General features: G+C 38.8%; 1 protein-coding gene across 1 annotated transcript in view; it reads left to right on the top strand.

Moving 5' to 3' along the window:
* Positions 1 to 14,647, top strand: part of LOC101880992 (uncharacterized) — a 78,284-nt gene that overhangs the window by 5,714 nt on the left and 57,923 nt on the right. The window contains exons 2-4 of the mRNA XM_031049751.2: positions 466 to 532; positions 849 to 1,025; positions 13,149 to 13,235. Coding sequence (XP_030905611.2) covers positions 466 to 532; positions 849 to 1,025; positions 13,149 to 13,235 — 331 coding nt within the window. The remainder of the gene's footprint in view (positions 1 to 465; positions 533 to 848; positions 1,026 to 13,148; positions 13,236 to 14,647) is intronic.

The raw sequence follows: 14,647 nt of genomic DNA, 5'->3' as shown, positions 1-14,647 counted from the left end.
AGCTGCTCTGTGATGAACAATTACGCTGGCTATATAAGTGGATCTAGAATATAAGACAACATTGGATGTCAGGGAAGTCTGTCTACAAATATGCTGCGTAAACAAACTTTTCTAAATGAAATGCTGCGGTTCTGCAAGTGAAATAAAGCAGTTGCTGCTGAATACATACTGAAAGACTAGTCATATAATGTTCTTCATTTGTTGAGGTTTCTTTGCATTAATTAAAATTGGGAAAAACCAAAGTATTTTAATGTGACCTTCATTTGGCATTTGTTTTAACTTTTCTTCTATTTTATTTAATTCTTCCACTTCTGTTGTTCAATTAGTGTTTGACCCCTTTAGCAGAGATTTAAATTAAATGACATTTCAATGCCATCCCATATTTAAAATACTGTGTTAGTTGTGGATCATAAAGGATGATCTTCGTTCTTTAGCTAATTTATTCATTTAACAATTTCCCTCCAGAAGTTCCAGCAGAAGGCTCTGAAGCAAACTAAGCAGAAGAAATCCAAGTCGGCTGAATTTCTGATGGGTGAGCCTTGCTTGATGAGTTATTGCTCATAATTTGTGTAAGGATTAATTAACTAATTACAGACAAATGGCTGTGGGCGAAATTTTGCTCTTGCTTGTCAGGGTGCAATTTGTAATTATTTTAATCATTTATTCTTTCCTTTTTTTTCTTTCTTTTTTTTTTTAAGAGTTAATTTTAACCTAATTCTGTTTTGGTGACATTTGAGGACGATACACTCGAGTCTTTCAGCAAAGGAATTACTAGAAGGAATTTTCTGCTTGTCATTGAAATACACTTTGTTATAATGTGCTCTTCTGACCTCCTTGTTTTCTTACAGTAAAAGAAGAGAGAGCAGCAATAGAAGGCATTGAAAATCCAGCTTTTAACGTCAGCAGCACAGATCTTTCAGCATATCAGCCTTCAAAAGAGAAAGTTACTACACATGACAAGCCAGATAGCACCCTTGCAGCTCACCAACAAAAACTCAGGCTGCAAGCCCATGCTGAACCAAGAGGTGAGACATCAAACCTGATTAGCTTCAAACGCAGAGGCAGTCATTGTGTTCTCCGTTCAACCTGCATGCTTCACGGCCTGTGCTGGGCGTTTCCAACCTGATGTGTCCAGACAGGAGCCCCTGCAAACCCTCCATGGGAAACCCAAAATACTGGTGAAAACATTGGCTGTCTAAATATTTAGAGACCCAGGCTCTGTCTCCATGCTCAGGTGACACCCTGTAATGAGCTGCAGGTTGCACAGGGCTCCCTGCCTGTTGGGGGCATAAGAAGCAGTTACCCATAATTTAGGTTGTGTTGGGTTGCTTTTTGGAGGCACCACAGCTGGTCCGAGTACACAGATGCTGCTCCCTCACATTGAGTAGTTTTAAACAGCTTACAAATCTATGATTGATTGTTGTCCTTAGGTCTCCCATATGCCCTCAGTCAATCAGCATCTTGCCACTGCTTTGGCTTCATTATTTTTTTCAGCCAGTGTTGCTCAGATGCTTGGAGCAGAGTTCTGTTTGCTCTGCTTGTCCAGGGGAGTGATCCTGGCTTTTAAGCTCAGCTTTGATGCAGCACCAAAAAGAGTCACTGCCTCAGGGAACAATTTCTGTTTATTATTTAGGTTTATTCAAACAAACTATAAGGATCTTCACTGATGTCAGTTTTCTTTTCCAGAGGAAAAGAAATATTTTTCTATCTTTTAACCAATTATTTAATTATTCCATTTTGAATTACTGTTACTGCTGAATGTTACTGTGAATGGTTATTTTTGCTTAGTAATTCAGCGAGGAAAAGTATTTAAAGATCTCTTGTGAGCTATAGGAGTAAAATCTTAGACCAAGATTTAACGTAAAAGCAAAAATGCCTGAAGTCAGACTTAAAAACTCTCCTAAGTACCCATAAAAAAATGCCAAACCCCACCTTATTGGACTGTGTAGTCTCATGAACTTCAAGTGGACTGTGTGCACCATGAATATCCAAATGTGCGTCCAAGGCCTGAGATCTCCCAATGTACCAAAGTAACCAGTATGGCTTTGAAAATTGCTGGTTACCCAACACTTACCATTAAACTTGCAAGCAGCAATACTGCTCACTGAGTAACCTTGCTTGCCAGCCCAACTATTAAAATAGGCAAGTGCTGGCTAGTGAGCAGAACTTCAAGCATTCGCCTTTAAAACTCTGAACCTTGTTGTGTTAAGGTTTTATCCTTGAGGGACTAGAGAGCCCATGGCTCCTAATGGCCCTTGCAAAATTAGGTTTGGTTTTCCATTTGGCCTTCATGTGACTCTGTGCAGCGCCGCATGGAGCAGGAATTCTTCGTCTTTCCTTTGCAGCCTGTCAGAACAGTGATTAAGCAGACAAAGGGATTGATTGTTTTTTAATGAAATAGTCTATCTGGCAAAAAATGAAGTCGGGCTCGCTGGAGACTATCCATGCTTTCAGTCGCCTCTTCAGAAATTCATGAATAGTTCCCGCAAGAAAACAACACATTTTTTTAAAGCCTGAAATGTGTTTTTAAACATTTTGATTTTTCATCCTAAGTAGCATTTTGCTCAAAAAACCTTAACTGAATATAATCTTTGTGAAATGAGTAGAAACTGGTACATTTTGCCTGGAATGCAATGCCTTGATACACTGTTAAGTGTTTCTGTAATAGGAAAGGGAAGCTTGCTAAGAGTTGGAAAATCTTGTTTCCCAACACCATGTCTCCCTCCTTGACCTTCTGTTCATCCAGTTCACCAAAAGATCAGTTATTCGCATAGCTCTGCCTCTAAGTCATGCAGCTATTAAAAAATAAATAAATAAATAAAAGACGATCATTCATTTATGCCATCATAAAAAAGTCTAGCTTGGAAGAGACCTCTAGAGATTATCTGGTTCACCCTTGCATTAAGTTATTCTTAGTCTAACTTATGTCAGGACTTGTTTGGCAGTCACAGGGGCCAGTATGAATTTATCAAGGGCTGCTAACAAAACAACAGCTTCAAGCCTGTCCTGAAATCTGGGGAGAAAAAAATGAACTAAACCTTCTGGTACCTTGTGAGCTAATTTTTCCCTTTTCCCAAGTGTAACAATACTTCATTAAAGAGGGAAAAGGAAAAGCCAACTGCATAGGTAAATGCAGTATTACATGAATGTAGTAATACATAAATGGTTTTATTTTGCAGTCCTCAGTGAAACTAGGTCTACAGGCATCTTAACCATTCAGGCGGCAATCTGTTGTCTTGGACTGCCAGAGCTCAAGGGCTCAGTTCCTTGAACCTTCTTTCCTTTCCTTTGTTTCATGTTCATAGCTATTTTGTATAGTTGCTGTCATTTCAGCACACAGCAAAACCACACATGATGCTGAAAACTTCCATCATTCTTTAGCACAGGGGAAACTCTCCAGCCTCTCAGCTCTCAAGAGCCACTGTGCAGTTCACAAGAAAGATTTTAGTACAGATGTCTCCTTCTTTTGTTTTCCCCTAAGTGTCAAGACTTGCACACCACACTGAAAGCTGTTTCCCTAGGAAAGGGTGACCACATGCCACAGGCATGGCTTGTTGCCCCATACTTTGCTATGCCAGTCAACTGACAATTTTTTTACCACTTCATGCCAGGCTTCCTTACCTTAAGGGAAATGCCTGACAAGCACAACAGCACAGCGTGTGTAAAACAAACATATCTTAGGGCCCTCCATGACTCCCTTCCTCTTTTTCCCCTTTTCTTCCCCAGATACTAATAAAATACACTTCCTTTTGGTATTTCCTCCCCTTCACAGCCATTGGGTGCTTTTCCAGCTCTCAGCCCCAGGCTTAGGTTCAGTTACTTACTCAGTGGGGAATGGCATTTGTCAATTCTAATGCTCAGTGTTAAACTGTACAATCAGAACCAGTTATAACCTTAAGCATAATTATTTAATCGCAGCATTTAGCAGATTACAGGTTGAAAACGCTATATAAACATCAGGCTGGATTTTCAGGCTATGCACTTGAAGGCAGGACATGTAGATGGCATTGCCTTTCCATTATCTCTCCACCCATTGCTCGTGTCATTAATGGCAGTGAATAAATAGCTACAGGGGTTGCTATCATTTCCTCCACCTTGCAAAAGTGTCACAGCCTGTTCCTCCATCAGCAATTGCTGGAGGGAAGTGTTCTCTAGAAAAACCTCCACCTACTTTTGAGATGTCTTCTCACACACCTTCATGCTAAGGATGCCAGGAAGGAGTATGAATAGTCAGCTTCAGCTCCGTATTCCAGACACCTTTAAAACCTGTTCCTGGAAACTGGCTCTGCAGACCATGCATCTCTTGGAGATTAAATAGCCAGTGCAGAGGTGCATGATATTACATCCACCCTCAAACAGCTTAATTCACAGGTATGCTTGTTCTGTATTGACTTTTCCATTCCCACTCCTCTAATAAAAGGCAATTGAGTTTGTGAACTGACTCTTATTTTTAAGAAACTGATTAAAACTTTCCAGTACTTTTGTTTTGGTTTTGGAGGCTTTTTAACTTTTCAAACCAGATTGGTGCAGCCTATTCTTGTGACTCACAGTGCAAGGCTTCTGCATCCTTTGCTTGTGGGGAAACCGGCCTTATTTGCAGTCACCCTACAGTTCCATGATAGAAATAGGAATAGAACTTCTGATCTCTAGTCCATTGCTCTGTTAGGCCATTCTGTGTCTCACACTGTGTTATTCCCCATGATAGACAAAATTCCAAATTTTATCATCAGCATCAGTTGTTGTTCAAGAACAGGTCATTGAGCAACTTTTTCTGCTGTATGCTTTCCATCATTGCTTTTATGCTGTGAAGACCCCATAGTGCTGGTAAACATTATAGTGATCCAGGGGAACTGGCTGACTATTTACTCAGATTAATCTCCTGATTTTTGGCCAGCTAATTGGTTTCAGCGGCTTCTACCCTATTTTCTCTTCTTAATTCTATGCTGACTCTTTGTTGATTGCTCCTATCACCTTCATTTGTTTCACATACTATTTGTGAAATTAAGGCTGTCTAGCAGCAGCTTTGTCTTTGCTAAACTGTACTATTTACTCATCTCTGAAAGTACTTGGAGTTTCCTTGTGACTAAATCTGATCAACTTTTCTGCCCTTCTTCCCCTGAGTAAATATTGAATTTGCCAGAACTTTTTATGTTGGCTGTCCCAGTGGGGGGTCTAATAGACCAGTTTCCTTGAGAAAAATATTTTAGGTTAGAACACCCAAACCTGGAGTGACAGGAAGCTGTCTCCACCTGTTTCTCAATTGCCAGATGTCTGATCTCAAATAAGCCAATATCAGTTTTTCCTCTTTTCTCCAGAAGAGTTTAAACCCATCACACATTTTAGAGAGTGCCCCAGTGTGCAGGCTGGCTTTGTAAAGCCTAGCAAAGGGCTTCCAGCAAACTGTCATGAAGGAAGGACGAGATCTTCAAGTATATGCTATCTTTGTTGATAGTAGAATATGAAGGCAGTTGCTAAACCTCAGATGGATTATATATGTCACAAGCAACCCCTTAACATAGGGCTACTGTAATGAAAATATACCTGTAAAGCAAATGTTGATCTATTTTAGCATCCAATAAATTTTGTCCTCAGCTGCTGTGATCAGAAAATATGCAAATGGCTTATATCAATTTGTGTTATTTAGTGTTCATTACAGCTACAGAGCTATATGGGTTTCGTCCAGTCCTGAGAAGAGCCCTGTGAAATGGCACTATTCGCATTTCTACAAGATAGGCAAAATTTCCAGCCCAGTCATACAGAGGGAATATATGTCAGAACAAATTAGACTGATCTTTTTTTGGTGCTGACCACACATGCCAGCTACAGAATCCAGGCATGGGGCTTTTTGAGAATTCTCCCACTATGTGGTCTGCCTTGCACCTGGTGGTTGCTTAGACACCTTTGGAGACTCTGATGCTCTGTGACTTTTGCATGGAAGATGAAAGAAAGACTGATTGTGTTCTTCTGTAGCCTGTGCACTTGTGAAAAGGCTAGAGGCAGTTTAACCCTGAATGTTTGCGATTCAAGTTAAAATTGTCTCCAGATGACAAGTGCTCATTCTTTTCCCTATCATCCCCCAATACACAAATCTTTTTTTCAAAACTAGATTATCTCCAAAAATCAAAAGCTCTAATTAATTATACCATTTTATCTGCAACAGGCACTGCTAGCATCTCGTATCATGCTCCAATAAATTTGCCCACAGAGATTAACAACCTTTGGGGGGAGAGGGGGAAAGTAAGCTCTTTCGACTGAAGACCAGAAACTATTCTTCTAATTAGCCCAGGTAAAGCATGGCATTAACATGGCTCTACTGCTTCTGGGAGCCAATTAGTGTCTCTGTGTGGTGCTCTGCTGTATCTTCTCCTAGCTGCAGAGCTAGGTTGGAAGTATCTAACATGGTGCTGTGTGCATCCTATGGGGAAAATCCCACTGTAAAATAGAGCAGTTCTGCTCCTTATCAAAAGCCAAAGTAGTGAGAAGTGTTTGCTAAGGAATGGCTTGTGCAAAAGGCTATTTGACTGTAGTGTGGAAATATCAGCCTTTTCTTGCTCCAGAGTGTAACTGAGTGAGGACTTAGACATGGAAATACGTGGACAAAAAAAAACATCTTTGTGAAGGAACTGTATGGAATACCAACTTGATAAAAAATGTCAGCAAGTGCATCAAATTCAGTCAGTTTACAGAGAATAGAATCATAGAATAGGTTGAGTTGGAAGGGACCTTCCAAGTTCATCGACTCCAACCCCTCTTGCAATGAGCAGGGACATCTTAAACTAGATGAGGCTGCCCAGAACCACACCCAGCCTGTCCTTGAATGTCCCCAGGGATGGCACATCCAGCACTCTGCCAACGAAGTGGAGGCTCAAGCTTTTTAAACAGACTTTTTTTTTATTATTTTATTTTTAATTTTAATTTCAAATCAATGATAAGTACTCACTGGAGAGACACTGAACACAGATGAAAAAACAGGTATTTGCTGGAAACTTGTTTTTGTGCTGCACGTGAAGGAAATAGGAGCTTGTAACACTGGCTATTTGGGTTGAACAAAATTTGCATAAGGCATGGGACCAGAAATACAAATCGAAACCATGCCCTTTTTTTCTTAAACAGTGGCAAAGTTTATATCTAATAATTCAAGTTCTGTGTATGTGGTTCCATGCTTTCTGATTCCAACAGGGACTTGAAATGGAAATGCCAAACCCAGTATGCAGGGCATGATGGATCACCATGTATGCATAGGAATAAAAGGGTTGTCATTGGAAGTAATTTTGCGTTGAATTACACAATGTGTAATCCAATTGAAATCAGCAGAACGGCACAAGGTGTAATGTAGTGTGCAAAATGTGATCCATTGCATGCAATTTCAACAGGGATACTGTACCACTCATCTAAGTAATGTGCTAAAATTGAATTTGTGAAAGGTAGGGGGAGAAGAATTGTGAAGAATGGATGCATTTTATAATCGGGGAAATACTCTTTCAGAAGGTGACTGAATGTATGTTTTTAAGGCTAATTTATTACACTTGGAGATTGTTTGCTTCATGATAGTGCTGTTGGGCCCTTGAAATTTGGCAAGTTCCCTCTGTGGAATACTGTGGGACCAGCCAAGCCTGCCAGCCTGGGAGCACTCAGTATCCATTTCCCCCATTGACAGGTGTTACATTATCTAATAGAGTTCCTAAATGAACTCCATCATCAGCAGCAAATCTTTTTCTCACGCCTTCAACCAACAGTGTTTCCCCAGGAAAAGCAGAAGGTCTCACACTGGTGTCCCTTGGCACAGTGCCCTCTGTTGCCTACAGGGAAAAAAAAAGTTAAGGAAAAAACCCCTAATTCCTGTGCTGTACCTTTGCTTAAAACAGCAGCAAATGTAGTAAGTCATGCAGGGGCAGCTTTCACGGGTGGTGATGATAATGGAGAAGTGGGTGCCGTGAGCGTGATGCAGAGTTTTTCAAGTGTCAGGGAAGGGTGCAGCATGATCTGCACTGCTAAGGCTCATGAACAGCCCCTTGCCAGGGTCCTGTCAAAGCTGACAAGTGAGTTTATTCAAGGCTTGCAATATAAACATAAGACACAGTTATGTGGTTTACTCATTACCTATGGTCTCCGTTGAGGTTAAGGAAAATGACATACGATACCCTTAAAACTTTTCTAAAATTGAAACGTTGCCTGGTGATGGTAGTTTTTAACAAGCTGTTGTTTTCAAGGTATAATTCACTGTCCAGTCAGTTGCCTAATGTTCTTCAGTTTGAGGATGCCATTAATGCACAATTTTTCATTGAATTCTGCTTGGTACTCATGAAAATTTGAAGCTCTGTGTAAAACACTCTACCCCCTCCCTAATATGTATTTTGTTACTATCTGGAATAACACTGTGCTTCCCAGCAATCTTAATTTAGATCTACAGCTAAAATAATATAGATAATATCTATACTTATAATATGGATGATAATGTAAGACGTAAACATAACTCAGTAATGATATGTCTTAAGGTATTCAGCTCCTATGTTGGAGATATTCAAGGCCCGCCTGGACAAGTTCCTGTGTGATGTACTCTAGGTTACCCTGCTCTTGCAGGGGGGTTGGACTAGATGATCTTTCGAGGTCCCTTCCAACCCTTGGGATTCTGTGATTCTATGTGTAACCTAGATCAGCCTATACAAACTTAATTAAAGGCATTTATAATAGCCACAAGCTGAGGTAAATGTAACAGATATCATGGTTCAGCAATGGTAATTAAAAAAACAAATGAAAAAATATAACTTTTGGTAAACTCTTCATAATTCTTAATTTCTTTTTATTGAAAAAATAAGAATGGACAACATTTTCTTGGATGTTTTGTGCATTATATATCAATTCACTATGTTTTTCAAAACTAAAGTCCTTTTTTTAACATCTTCAGTCAATTAGATATAATGGAGTAAACCTCAGAACTTTGATCTGAAAGTTGCAAACTTTCTTAAATTATTTTCCAGTTTTAAATTGTTGTTTAGTCAACTAAAAGCATATAAATTCTTGGTAAATACAGCCAGTTTTTCACTGTGCATGAACTCTCCTCACTGTTTATGCAGTTTGTGTTGATGATTTTTTGTTTTTTTGTCTTCTGTGTTCTGTGAGATTTTTGTTGGTTTTAACGGGGCAGGCTTCTCCATTCTTATGCTTTAATTGTTTTGTAGTCCTTTATAGATTTTTTTTTCCCAAAATGCAGATTAGAAGCAAATGCCTGTATCTACAAAGAAGCAACTTACAGATATCAAATTTTATCTATGTATGTACTGAATCATGAAAATAAGTGAGCAGGAGTTCTAGTCACAGACCCACCATGTTTTGAGGAAAGGTGGGTAAGTGAAGCAGCTGAAAACACAGGAGATAGGACCCTTCTCTCCCCTTTCTCCTCATTCCAAGCCTTAGTCCTTGCTGGCCAAGTTGAGGTAGGCACCTCTCCTAGAGGGGATTCAAGTCTGATTCCAGATACTGCTTTGCGTCATGTGGTTGCATACACTTATAAAGAAACCAGGAAATATGTTAGCACAGAACCTTATGTTTGGTCTGTACAAAGGGCCTTATATGCAAAGTAAAATGAAAAGTATCTCTAGCAAATTAGTTCAATTCTGTTGAATGGATACAGTATTTACCATTATGTTCACTAACAGGAATTGCTGCTGAAATCAGTCCTTTAAGACAGTTGTGTGCAAAAGAGGACAACTCTTTTCTGTTTCTGGCTGAATCAGTATGTAGCAAAATGCTGCCTCAGACCAGAATTTCATCTTTTCAAAATTCCTCTGTCTTACAGATTTTTATGAGTTGCCTTATTAATGCCCAGTAATGTTCTACTAAGTCATTGGTAGACATGTGTTGATCACACTGCTGCCTGAAAAAGGAGAGCTGTTATTTAATAAAACAAGTTTCTCAGATCATAATCTGCATTCTGTTTTCTAATGGAAGCTGGCTCATGCATTTTTGCTTATATCCCTAACATATCAGCATCACTCTGAAAACAAGCACCAGTAAATGCCTATTCAAGCTTTTAGTAATCAGTCACCTGGTTGTTAATAATTTCCTCATTTTTTCATTGGTCAGGAGGCACTTAAGTAAAGCAAAGCTTTTTCTATTATTTCATTAAACTAAAAACCTAGATCAGTAGTACAATATGAGTTGAATAATAGTTTATTATCCAAATTCTGTGCTGTACTCTACATGTGATATTGACATGGGCTACCTGATCACTTTGTGGAGTAGTAGACATAGACATGCAGCTTAGTCATGTAATTTCTGTAGTACTCTCAGGACATAGACTATATAATTGACTACAGACAGCTTAAAAGCCATCTTAGAGTTTCATCCAGTCCTAGTAATATGTGTGTAGTCCCATGGGCTGCATCGAAGGATCATGCTAATTTTATTAGCAACTCCTCTTCCTTTAATTAAACTGTATAAATTCCCACCTGGTCACTGTTGTGCCAACACCTTTCCTTCAATTTTTATTTTAATGTATAGATAATCTGTGGTTTTGGAGTTCGATTCTGATTTCCTGAATTATCCACTGTGTTTTCCACATGCAATAACACAATTTTTAGGGGTGAATAGTGTTTCAAATTGAGTTAATGGATTTGAGTGAACCTCTGGATCAAAGCAAAGACCAATGTTTCTGAGGTTGGCCAGTTCTTTGTAGGAACAGGTATTCAAAGCAACTTGCTGTCCGAAAGCACCAAGCTAAACACATGCTGTTCAAAATACCTGCAAGCAAGCTGTGCGTTAACATTTGCCGTGTATATACCACAAAGCAGAGGGATGTGAATTCCTTAGTGGACTGTTAATTTACATGTTACACACTTTCAAATATTTCCAAAAGCAAATGTGAAATGATTAGTAATCCGTTCATGTGCTCACAAAATGTTATTAGAAAAATGCCTTGGGCAGTATGTTATGTTGACTAAAATTGATAATTTTGTATTTTAAAACTAAAGCAACTCCTCCCGCCCCAAACAAATCTTAGAACCTGCCCAGAGCCAAGGCTTCCTGGTCACAGCAGTTCTCAAGGTGTATGTTGAACTGAGGGGGGAAAAGGTCAACAACACCTCCCCCAACCAAGAGCCATGATCTAAGGTTTGCAGCGATTTTGAATCTTCAGAAAGCCTCACTGAACATCTTCTGTGGAGTCCTGCAGTTTAAACTGACTTATCTATAAAATCACCATAAGGAGGTGATTCTGGTATTTACCATTCATTCTACCTATGTAGGTTTTAAAGTATGTACGTTGATCTGGAGAAATCAAGCCTGGTTCTTCTTTTTACTTCTGCATAATTTTCTGTCTTTAGCTGTGTGCAGTTCTGACAGATCCAAAGTCCTGGACAAAATATCTCATAGTCCTCAAAGACAGGTTGAGGTTGCTCTTCCCTTTTTTTTTTTTTAGTTAAAGTCCAAAGAGCAAGCTGTTTAATGGCATTTGTCAACGTGTCTCTTTCTTGAATAATGGTTTCCATGCCTCACAGACTCAAATATAACATGACACTTCCTCCTAAATGCCAATTATTCTGTCCAGAAGTGCTGTCCAAAAGTCTAATCCTCAGAGTTTCACACCAGATCCCCAGAATAAAGAATATGGGGCATTAAAATTCAATAAAAGCTGTTGTGCTATTAAGACTATACAAAAAGCCTATGCACTAGCTGAATATTGCCTGTATGGTTGCAGCATACTTTCCAGCAATTTACATTTACAACTATGAAGTAATTGAATAAAGAAATGCATCATTATTTTCTTTTTTAGCACATAGGCGAATTATTTTGCCAACATGTGAAGGGGTGTTCATATAACATCACGGTGCTTTGTGCTAGAGAAAAACAATTACAGTGAATAAGGTAGAATGGCTCTGTTATTGCAGTACATAAGACTTTGATTACATACTGCCAAGATTCATACCAGCCTAGTAGTTGTTGACAGATAAAGTAACAAAAATGAAACTCATTTATTTTTTCTTTATTGAGACCTCAAGGTAAAGCAAATTTTCAGTTCTTGTACTTACTACATTGAAGGAACAGAGACTGACAGTCAAAATGTGCCAGTCCAGAAATATAAATTAAACCTAGTTTCATATCAAAGTTTCATTTAGTCTCTGAAAAGGAGCTGCTGCTTGGATTGTTTTTGATCTTAAAACAAATACACTGCAGACTGCTATAGCGTATCTTGGATGAATTAACCCCCTTGTACTTTTAGTTCTTATGTATTTTCCAGGGTATAGATCTATGTCCATCTAAGCAATTTTAAAATTTGTTATGGACTTAATTATTTCACTTTTAATCTCTTCAGTGATAATTTACGGTGTTTACAAACCAAATGAACACGAGGATGTCTTTAATAAAGTGTAGCACTTTTGCAGAAGGAAGGATACCTTTTGAGGAAAAAGCCCTCCCTCCTTCCTTGTGTAAAGAAAATTATTTTGGCTTTTACAGAGTTCCTCTAGGCAGCTAGAATGCTGCATTATTCCTTTATAAGTCTAACAAACGACTTTTGTTTGTAAACTTGATTAGCTTCTAAAAAGCAGATAAAACTAGCTGTTGAAATGGAAGTGCTAAAATGAGTGGTTTTATCCCATCAAAATCATCTCGTAGTTACCTAGCCCAACTGAACATAATTGCTGTTCAGATTAATGAGGCAGTATTGTAGTATCTCCTCTGTAATTAAACACTTCTATGGTTGAATACAGTATTAAAGATGCACCAGACGTTTAAACCTCGGTGGTGAAATTTAAAACTGTTGAAATTGGAGGGGTCAGCTGTGAAACAGAAATTCCTCTGCCGCATGGTAATTCACTTGTACAATGTGTTTCAAGAATAATTTGGCTTACACTGGGGATGCTGCATTTCTTTACATTTTCTTATCATTCCATCATCTAAATTTGAGAATTTTTCTCATTAGTTCCTGAGCAAAAGTAACATAAAGTGCACTTGTTTCCAGAATTACCTTTTCTGACCTTTCACAAGATGATAATTGCAGTACTAGTAGGCTTAGAGGACTTGTTTAAAAAAATTAAGCTTATAAAGTAGCAAAAAATGCCCCTTTACTTGCTGGTGTCGATTTCAAAATTAACATTTTGGTTCATGTGCTTCTAATAATCGCTGACCCTTACTTCATGTGCTTTCCACAGGAAATGAATACAGCAGAAATTACTTTGACCTGTTGATGGATGAGGAAATAAACCCAAGGCAGTGTGGGATGGAGGTCAGTGAAGAAGGTGAGGCAGAATTAAGTATGTAATTTTGGTGTCAGAATATTCTTTTCCATTCATGAAAATGAGGTGACAAAGATCACATATGCAGTTCTATTTAAATATTGAGGTTTACAATTTAAATTATAAGCCTTAACCGCTCTGAACAGGATAGGGAGTATACATAGTCTTTGATCAAGGACAGTGAGTTAATGGACAGGTAAAAGTGAGGCTGTGCTGTGTTCACTTCATTACCATAGCAAAATGAAGCTCACTCAGAGAACATTGTCTGCACCATGTTCTCTTTAATTAACGAAGTTAGGCCAGAGCTGAGTACTAAGCTGTAGCTTTTTTGCAACCCAGTTCCCAAAGTCCTCCTTAAAGAACAACTTTGTACTCAACTTAAAATGCGTTTGCCTAACGGAAGGAAACCCCAGAGTCCGTAACAGTTCCCAGCACACGAGGAGGCTTTTTCGGATTTCTTTTTGCCAGTTTAGCAGAGATGCTTTGCTGTCTGTGGGCGATAGTGAGGAGTGGAGGGTGTGACTTTGCTGAGCTGGGAGAAGTTATGCATAGGTATGAGAAAGATTAACCAGGAGGTATTGTCTAGCGGAGGAAATTCTTTCGCTGTCATGGCTTTCAGATAAAAAGCGGGTGGGAACGGGCCTGCCTGAATTTGCATGGACTTAAGTAAGAACATCATCGCGGTAATGAAGTGCTTAGCTATGCACTGAGTGCTTTGGCCCAGCTTCTTTTGTTAAGCACTAACAACCTGATAGCACGCAAGACCCAGATTTCCTGTTACTTTCATAAGGCTTTACTTTTTTAAACCTTGTGCTATTTATACTGCAGAAATTCTAGAGACACACAGCTGTAAGTTAAATCTAAAGAAACTTGTCTACTGTAAAGAGTCTCTGGAAATCATGAGAAATTTTGAGTGGGTAAGGAGGTTTAAATTTTTGAGGTAGAAACTTGTGTGACTGAGAAAAATAGGCGCTGATGCACGTCAGTAACTTGAATTTCTGTGTTCTGGAGAAAAAAATCAGGGTTTATCAAGAGTGAATTACAGCTAACTCCTAACCCCTTTATTTCCCCATTTTCTACACAGGACAGCAATGAAGCCAACTTCTGGCTCAGAGTGTTTAAATGAAAGATTTTTTTTTTTTCCTGTTGGTACTGCCTTGCTTCATCTTATGAATAGACTTCATGAGTCATGATCTGCTTCATAAGCACAGAATGAAAAGCAGATTAGATTTCTGTAACTACATGTGTGCTTAAAATCATGTACAGATAGAGTGGTGACAAAAGGGATATAGGAAAGTACAGTTTTCTGTGGGAGATGTTCTTTTGTCTGTGTTGAAGGGGTGCGATACATAGTTAACCTTATTTTTTTATTATTTTATATATATATTTTATTTATAACACCTGACGGCTCTGAG

This window comes from Melopsittacus undulatus, chromosome 1 (genome assembly GCF_012275295.1).
Source record: "Melopsittacus undulatus isolate bMelUnd1 chromosome 1, bMelUnd1.mat.Z, whole genome shotgun sequence".
In the NCBI taxonomy this organism is placed as follows: Eukaryota; Metazoa; Chordata; class Aves; order Psittaciformes; family Psittaculidae; genus Melopsittacus; species Melopsittacus undulatus.
The sequence above is the reverse complement of the archived record's forward strand: the minus strand, read 5'-3'. Positions and strand labels throughout refer to the sequence as shown.